Here is a 9,591-nt window from a genome sequence, read left to right as displayed (position 1 = left end):
GGAGGAGTAACACCTCGTAAAAAAACCTTGGTTCACCTGGCCCGGGTGATAGTACCTTGTGAGGGTCCCTTGCCAGGGATACGGCGAAGACCTCAACGGTAGTGAAGACGGAGATGAAGATCATCGGTACGGCGGAACTGGCGGAAGAGGCAAGCATTATCAACAAGATAAAGCACATTGAAAAGCCCAGACACGTCTGTGTGGCAACCACCGGTACTCTGGCCAGCGTCTGTTCACCATGTGAGGTGCGGCTGAACACCAAGCTCCAGGAACTAACAATCCCTGGTTCTAACTACCCAGCATTAGCTGGAACTTAATTACAAGCAGTATGATTCGTACAAGTAAAATTAATATTACCCCAGGTGGCCAATCCACTCGCCCTGTGGCGACAACCAAGCTATCGGATTCTGGGGAGCTTGGGCTCGTACGACAGAGAAAGTCGGAGTTCTCTAGTAAACGTCCACGAAAGTCCCATACATTTATTGGCACTTTTAACATTCAGACACTAATTCAGACAGGCAAACTTCATAATCTTACAACAGAACTCAACAAACAGAAAATTCAAATCCTTGCTCTCCAAGAGACCAGATTCACTGATTCAGAAACAATAGACTACAACAATTACCGTATCTTTAAAAGTAAAACAGACAAGAAAATTGGCAAAGGAGCTGCAATATTTGGCATGGCTTTTATTGTAAATAAGGACACCCTTGACTCTGTTATAGACATGAATCAAATCAGTAACAGACTAATGACCATGCGAATCAAGCACATCAACAAAATATATACATTTATTAATGTTCATGCACCTACCAACATTGCCAACAAAAAAGAACCGGAGAAGACAGAAAAATTTTGGGAAAAACTCGAAACTGAAATGTCCAAAATTCCAAAGGAGGATGTAAAAATTCTTCTAGGGGATTTCAACGCGCAAATTGGCAAAGAGAGGAAATATAAAAAAACAGTCGGTAATTACCCTGCACACAAATTCACAAACAAGAACGGCATGAGACTCATCGAGTTATGTCAGCAAAACAACCTAAAAATCGTGACAACATCACTTCGAAAAGACCCCAAGAAACAAAAAACATGGAGAGCACCAAACCTTCAGCTTGGTGAATTTCAAATAGACCATGTTGCGATCTCCTATGACTTCCAGAAAGAAATACACGACGTTCAAGTCCGCAGAGGGGCAAATATAGATTCTGACCACTACCTTACCAGAGTTAAAATTAAATTCACTCCAAAAAGGAAACGCCAAAGGAAATCACCACTAATTCCCAAATTTGACTTGAAAAATATCAAGGAATCAGAAATTACAGAAGCATGGGATAAACAACCAACAAACAACTGGAAAGATTTCCGAACGAAAATTATACAGAAAGCAAGAGATTTGATTCTGTTAAAGAAAATACCCAAGCATCCATGGTGGAATTCGAATTGTGATAACGCATTAGAAGAGAGACAACAAGCCTTTTTAAATTACAATTGTGACAAATCAGAAACCACACAACAAACATTTTTCAAAGTGAGAAAACAAACAGCTAAAATACTTAGACAAACTAAAAGAAAATACCTTAATGAACAGCTAAACACAATTGAAGAAAACTTTAAGAACCACAACACTCAAGATTTTTATAAAATATTCGCAAATCAAATCAAAGGATACACTCCACAAAATCTCTGCTTCCGGAAACAGAATGGAAAATTGGCACTAACTAACAAAGAAAATTGCCAAGAACTAGCTAAATATTTCTCACAACTCCTAAATTGCCCACAACCAAGTACAAGATTCCCCAGATTACAACCAGAACACACGAATGAGACTTCACTACCACCATCTCAAGAAGAAATTTACAGTCACATTAGAAAACTCAAAAATAATAAATCATCGGGAGAAGATGGAATTGTAGCTGAACTACTGAAAAACCTTGGTCCAAATTCGTTAAAAGAGATCACTAGCATCATCAAAGAAATTTGGCAGACAGAAAATATCCCAGAGGAGTGGAAGTGTGCACTAATTCACCCATTGCACAAAAAGGGAGAAAGATCAGACGTAAACAACTACAGAGGCATTTCACTTTTACCAGTTACCTACAAAATTCTATCTGCATGTCTCCTAAAGAGGGCACAAGAACAACTAGAACATACAATTTCAGACTACCAAGCAGGCTTTCGTCCTAATAGATCATGCCCGGAACAGATATTCAACCTTAAAACTATTTTAAAGATTAAAGCAATCAGGCCAAAACCAATAATCTGCACATTCGTTGATTTCAAAAAGGCATACGATTCCATAGACAGACAGTCTCTATGTCACATTCTCGAAGAACGAGGCCTAGACACTAAAACCCGAAAACTAATTGAACAAACACTAACAGAAACCAAATCAAAAATTAAATTCAGAGGGGAAATTTCGGAACCATTCTCAATTAAAACAGGAGTAAGACAAGGAGATGGGATCTCACCACTATTATTCAATATAGTTTTGGACAAAGTTATGAAAGAGTGGGAAGTAACACTAATGAAACAAAGCTTTTGGAAGCCAATTGAACTAGGAAGAGGTAAAGGAAAATTGAACATCCCTTATTTAGCGTTTGCAGATGACTTGGCAATTATAACTGACAGTGAAGAAACAGCAGTAAAACAAATTGAGACACTTAAAGAATGTGCTGAGAAGGTTGGCCTGCAAATCTCCTTTGAGAAGACAGAATTCATCTGCTCAAAATTAGATATTTCGAAACTAAAAACAAAGTATGGTGAAATAACTAGAGTCAAGCACTTTAAGTATCTCGGTGAAGTTATTGAACCAACAGGACTTGAGAAAATAGCACAAAAAAACCGATTACAGAAAATCAAGAAAGCATTCGGACTTATTCAAAATATATATAACAAGAAATGTCTATCAAAAGGCACTAAAATCAGACACTACAACACAGTCATCAAACCAACAGTCACATATGCAAGTGAAACACTCTCCCTGAATAGAAAATTAGATTTACACGAAATTAAGAAAGTAGAGAGAAAAATTATTAGAAAAATCCTAGGACCACGATACACACAAGATGGATACAGGCTGCAGACTACCGAGACAACCGAAAAAATATCAAACATCGAGGCAGATATCAGGAAGAGGCGGATGAAGTTTTATGGACATATAGACAGATTACCTGGAAACAGGTTAACTAAACGTCTATTGGACTATATGACATCACTTAAGGCAACAATACCCTGGGTAACTGAAGTTAAGAAGGATTTGAAAAAGGCAAAAATTGACATAACAAACACATCAGACCGGGATACATTCAGAAGAAAAATCGACAAGTGGAAGTTTACTCCAGAGACGGAATCTAAACCTGTCCGACCAAAGTGGACCGAAGAAAGGAAGAAGGCCTTTGGGGAGGCAATGAAGAAATACTGGGGAAATAAGAAGAACATTAAGAAATGTTAATCACCTGCTTATCGTTCTCCCATGGGGACATTCGCTAATAATAATATATATATATATATATATATATATATATATATATATATATATATATGTGTGTGTGTGTGTGTGTGTGTGTGTGTGTGTGTGTGTGTGTAATTTTTTTGTATATGACGTAACGAATGCCACCGACGTCACAAGCTGCTGACCTCAATCCCATAGAGCACGTGTGGGCAGAGATGGAAAAAATTATTAGGAGCAAAACACCTGCACAGACATCCAAGGCAATGTTGTCGGAAGCAGTTCACGCTGCGTGGGAAGAGATGTCACAGAGTGACAGATTCATCAGATAAGCTTGTTGCCTCTGTTCCCTGGCGATTAAATGCAGTGGTAGGTGAGGACGGGACCTGGACGCGGTACTGAGTCTACTGTGTTAATAGGAAGAAGACTTTGTTTAAGGCACATGATGTTTAATTTCAGCTTAACTTACCTTGAGCGATTAAGATGCTGTGAACAAAAGGAAAACTTCTCCTATTTTAATTTCCTTAACAAAATTTTAATGTAAAATACGTCTCAAATATTTGGATGACAAGACAAAGATGTTTATTTTAATGAAGAGTACGACCTTTATCATAATACGCATAATGGCAATGAAGATTGAGGCATCAAAGAGAGACCATTTATATTGTTTAATTTTTCTCCTTTTCTATTTATGCCAACTTGAAGGCATTACATTCAATTCAGTTCTCTTTACTTTGGTGCAGGGACGCGTAAGTGCCAACGCAGGCACAAACGAGAGATCCTTAATTTTAATGCTAAGCAGAAGCTACAGTGGTGGCTACATGTTGGCAAAGTGGTAAAGAGCAAAACTACACAGGTCTCGGGTTCGAACCCTGGCAAGTCCCAAGATTTTTACCTGCCATTTTACACTTGTTTCGCATTCGGGCAGTGTTTGTTGATGTGGAAAACGCCGAGTTGCACTGTAGTCCGAAATCCACGTTAAACTGCAGGTTCCCCTATTAACTGGCTAGGTAAGTCAACTCAAAGGTCGGAGGAAAGCAACTGCATACCACGTCCAACATGACCGTGCCTATTAAAGTACTGTGGTGTTCAAACCAACCTTCCAACTGAAGACTGCTTTATTTTACTATGGGTTCCAAAGTTAATGATCTTCGAGTTATTAACATTTTTGTGTTTTCATGCTGTAGCTTTGATACCAGTAAACGTAAGTAACTGGCCGAACACTGTCACCGTTCGAGTTGTCAAGGTGGTAGAAAACGATGCTCTCGACCCCAGTTACAATCTTGGTCATGGCTATGTTTCAGTTGAATATCTCTTTGTGCCTTTCTGTGTATTTCAAGATATACTTTTATACACTTGGTACGCATCCAAATTTATATCTGATAGAGCTGTATTTAACATCATGAATCAGATATGTTCTCCGAGCAATATATCGGACAACACGTCAGTGCAACGAGATTTCGTTTGTGTGTTGCGCATGGTGCAAGAAATATTTGTGTTTTTCTTGCTTCTGTGATGTGTTTCACCCCACGTTTGTTATGAGTGGCGGAGGAAAACTTTTCAGATACATCGCCGCTCAGAATCAGTACCGAAAAGGCCACAGAGGGTGGCATAAAGAGCGTCAGTGAAAACACCTATTGCCGTTGGACTTCGATTTCCACATTTCGTAGTCGAAAATGACCGTTCGCAGCGCCATGGCAACCTTAGGCCGTGTTGACACCTCCTGGACGATTCACGCCTTCTTGACAGACATCACAGGGTTGCGACACCATAGAACGTGATGTCACTCCTTTGGCGTGAAATGCGACTACAGTTTCTGTCCTGGTGTGCAAGATAGAACGTGATCTGAAGCAGCAAATTGGTAATGTTTCTAGGACGTCAGGTTTCTTTGAAGCTTAATGTGGGGGTGCTTTTGTTCCATGCCCTCCACTGGCATGATCATGGAGGGGTGTCACAGTGAGCATGGATGAATAAAACGGCAAAGGGTCTCTCTAAGACTCTCCGGTTTGGCTAAACTCTTTGTGGTACACGCCAACATTCAATGATTATTTTAGAAATAAGTCTGTAAGTGAAAACCTGCGAAATACTCCTAGGCAGGCAACTGGCCTCGGAATAATGTCGAGCGGTTGCCTACCTGCTAGCATATTCGGCTACTTCACACGTTTTCTCTGCGAAGGTACACTTTTAAATTTCTCAGTAAATGTGGGCCGGTGCCACAGAGGGTTTTCCAACTGACAAGGGAACCTCCCCATCGCACCCCCCTCAGATTTAGTTATAAGTTGGCACAGTGGATAGGCCTTGAAAAACTGAACACAGATCAATCGAGAAAACAGGAAGAAGTTGTGCGGAACTATGAAAAAATAAGCAAAATATACAAACTGAGTAGTCCATGTGCAAGATAGGCAACATCAAGGGCACTCTGAGATCAGGTGAGCCGTGGTCCCGTGGTTAGCGTGAGCAGCAGTGGAACGAGAGGTCTTTGGTTCAAGTCCTCCCTCGAGTGAAAAATTTAATTTCTTTATTTTCGCAGTTATGATCTGTCTGTTCGTTCATTGACGTCTTTGTTCACTGTAATAAGTTTAGTGTCTGTGTTTTGCGACCGCACCGCAAAACCGTGCGATTAGTAGACGAAAGGATGTGCCTCTCCAATGGGAACCAAAAACATTTGATCGCAAGGTCATAAGTCAACCGATTCCTCCAAAGGAAAACACGTCTGATATATTCTATACGACACTGGTGACGGCATGTGCGTCACATGACAGGAATATGTTGTCGACCCACCTAACTTGTACACTTGGCGGATAGGTATAAAGATTCTTCTACCTTGCCCGATTTAGGTTTTCTTGTGGATGTGATAATCACTCCCAAAAAAGTGATGAAAACAAAAGAGTTTGTCACATAAACTGCAACAAATGACTGCAACATGTAAGGGGTCCGTAGACCCTTACTATAAGTTTTGCGACAGCACAGGTCGACAGGACAAACAATCGATAGTGTGTGTCGGGTTGCGAGAGCGAGAGCGAGTGTTGAGACAGAGTGTGGTACGCGCTGTGGGCCGAGCCGGGTGGAGGTCTGTTGCTGGAATGCAAGACCGTACCGACAAAGGGAGTGGCCATCGCCGTGGTTTAACCCCTTTGTGTTAGGAATATTCGGGAAAGTGAAAAGGTATAATTACTAGTGTGATTCAGTGATATTTCAGTGCCGATATTTGTATTTTCGCGTCTACCGCGCCGGCATTATTTGGATTGCAGTGTTAGATACTATGATTGAAATTGCGTGTGACGATAATGAATAACTAAAGGGCCTGTGCTGAGACTAGCCGTTATTAATTCTGTACGACGAAGGCAGTGGCTGTCTCCTTTCTTTTGTGTTTTGGTGATGAATATAGGTCGTTGATTAATGAAGCTGTGTTGTTGTTCTTCTTGCCACCAGACATTTTATTATTACAGCATTCGAGAAGGACAAAATGGAATGTAACAACTCCGTAGCAGTCCAGTCCGATTGCCAGCCCCATTAGGTACACGGTCACATTAATTAATACCTGTTTTGGGCTGCTATCAGATCTCGATCGAGCGGGATAAGTCAGTAAGATTAAACCGGAGTGTTACACCCTTGGCGATCGTGACAGGACAAGTGCAATTTTCGGACGAATCATAAAGAACAATAGGTAATTTTATTTTGCTAACGTGAGAAAATATTTTTTTCAATGTTGGATCGGGACGGAGCATAAACTTTATAATCGCAACAAGAAACAGTGCATTGTGAACAGTACAAAGTAATAGCACCTTACGATCGTGAATAAACTTTTTCTTGCCATATCAAATGAATATAATAGTGTCAATAAACTGTGTTATAATGTGCAAATGCGTAAATCCGCACGAAAAACTGTGAAAAGTGAACACCAAAGATAGACACATGTGAACATTACTATAACAAAACGAACTAAGAATTCATCACGAAAGCTTTACAGAAGTGTTTAATAGTAATACTGTGGCTCAAATTACTTTTTAAATAGTGAAAATTCGGACAGCTTCATGTGGACCCATAAACTGTTATGCGGACGACAATGTATTGCGGCGACGCAATTATTGAGTGACGTCACGCAGACACGTGTAGCAGTTGCGCCAAAGAGCTTCGATCTGTGAGGTGATTTCACACGCCCGCCACAGCAAGCCGCGCGACTTCGAGACACCGAGCGCCGTCCCGACATCTAGCAGCCGAACTACAAACTACGCCCGCCTGCAGCGCCACAGAGCGGCCGGCTGAGAACTACGACGCCCCGCCACAGCGAGCCGCGAGACCTTCAAGCGTTCCGGCGGCAGTACAGCGCCTCGCCCACTTCAAACGTCAAAACATCGCGACTCGTGGTAACATCAGTTGGTGAGTGAAGACGACTGATTGACATAACATTATATGGCAGTGTGCAGTTTCGCGGTAAATAAACGTTTGTAACTGAATTGTGTGTTAGGAAAAGTGCCCAATTGCAGTAATTTCCAAAAAGTTTGCGAAAAATACTCTGAAATTGAGCATACTTATTTATGCATACTGCACGGTCTAAATGATAATTATACAGATATGCTTATTGTTTTTGGGGGATTTTATATGTATAAATTTTATGAATGGTATGATTTATCTTATTTAAAACATTTTACATAAGCTGTGTATGTGAAAATTGATATTTGAAGTGATTAGGTTTTGAGAGTTGTTATGTTCGATGCTCTTGCATATTGTATCAATTTAGGGATTAATTGAAGAATACTTCAGGTACTGTTTGTTTGGGTTCCTGATAATTAGGAGTGTTTTGGGTTGCTAGAAGTTATTTTATATCCCTTGCCAGTGCATTAAAAATAAACAAACATGTCTGCTGAAGATAAGCAGGTTTGTGAGGCAGTAGTTGAAAGGAAGGGGATAGGACAGGAAGACAGAGAGGATTCGGGAATCAGTGATAATGGAGTGTCATTAGATAGCCCATTAGCACATTCAACTAGTTATCCCAAGACACCGGGACAAACGATGGGTAATAAGTCAGTTTCAGAGGATGCAGATAGGTGGTCGAAGTTGGTAGACTTGATAAAGGAGGGTTTACAAGAAAGAAGAGAAATAGTAGAAAAATTTAGAGAAGCAGTAAAGGAAGATTTCCAAAAAACTAGAGAATCATTAAAGGAATGTTTTCGAGAAACAAGAGAAAGGAGGGAAATATGCTACAAATCCCTAAAGGAAGATTTACAAGAAACTATAGTACAAGAGATCAAAACATCGTACACGAAGATGGAATGTAATCTGAAGAAGGAAATGCAGGAGTTACCAGAACGACTGAAGATGAACGTCGATGAGAGAGAGAGTAAGCTACAGGAGAATATAGACCAAGTCCAGGGAGACGTGGAAAAAATAGAAGGGAAGCTAACAAAAAAGATAGAAGACGATATTGAAGAAACTAAAGCCGAATTGGGAGAAAGGGTCACCGAAGTGGAAACAAATTGCGATCATGGAATCGCCGAGATAACGCAGATGCAGAAACAATGTAATGATGCGGTTAAGGGGATAGGAGATAGTCAAAACCAATTGGCTGTCAATCTGGGAAATGCTATAGCCATGCGACGAGAAGAGGATAATCAGAGGGTTGCAATGGAAGGCGAGGCTTTCACTTGGGGAATTAAGAAGAAGGAAGGGACTAAGGTTCATGCAAAATCAAAGAAAATAAACTCTGAAATAAATAAATTCAACCACGTTTATAAGGGACCATACAGGATTATAAAAATTGGTCATCCTAACACTGTGGAGTTGGAGTATGCACGGACAAAGAGAGTGCATGGTAAGGAACATGTGGAAAACATAAAAAGGTACTACTCACACGAGAACAGGGATAAACCAGATGAGGAAGAGGTACGAATTGAAGAAAGTTAAGGTGTAGGGAGCTAGCAACTCTTTTGCTGGTATACCAAGTGGCGACTGGTGCACTCCCAGCTGGGTGAGACTTTATTTCTAATTTCAAGTGTCACTCCTCTACCATCTTTCGCTATCCTTAGGTTAAGAAAATTAGTGTAGTAGTTAGGATTGGTAGTGGTCATCCAAGTAATTCAGTCAGGAACCATGTAGTAAATTGGTAGTAGTTGCTGTTGATGTAGAGTGTGAGATGTCAGAGA

General features: G+C 40.5%; 1 protein-coding gene across 1 annotated transcript; it reads left to right on the top strand.

Moving 5' to 3' along the window:
* The first annotated feature begins 8,305 nt into the window (after positions 1-8,305).
* LOC124598340 lies at positions 8,306-9,352 on the top strand. The gene has a single exon (XM_047135994.1). It carries the CDS (start codon positions 8,306-8,308, stop codon positions 9,350-9,352), a length of 1,047 nt encoding a protein of 348 aa, XP_046991950.1.
* The last annotated feature ends 239 nt before the right edge of the window (positions 9,353-9,591 follow it).

Source organism: Schistocerca americana, chromosome 1 (genome assembly GCF_021461395.2).
Source record: "Schistocerca americana isolate TAMUIC-IGC-003095 chromosome 1, iqSchAmer2.1, whole genome shotgun sequence".
In the NCBI taxonomy this organism is placed as follows: domain Eukaryota; kingdom Metazoa; phylum Arthropoda; class Insecta; order Orthoptera; family Acrididae; genus Schistocerca; species Schistocerca americana.
Note: the sequence above shows the minus strand (reverse complement) of the source record. Positions and strands in the feature narration are given on the sequence as shown.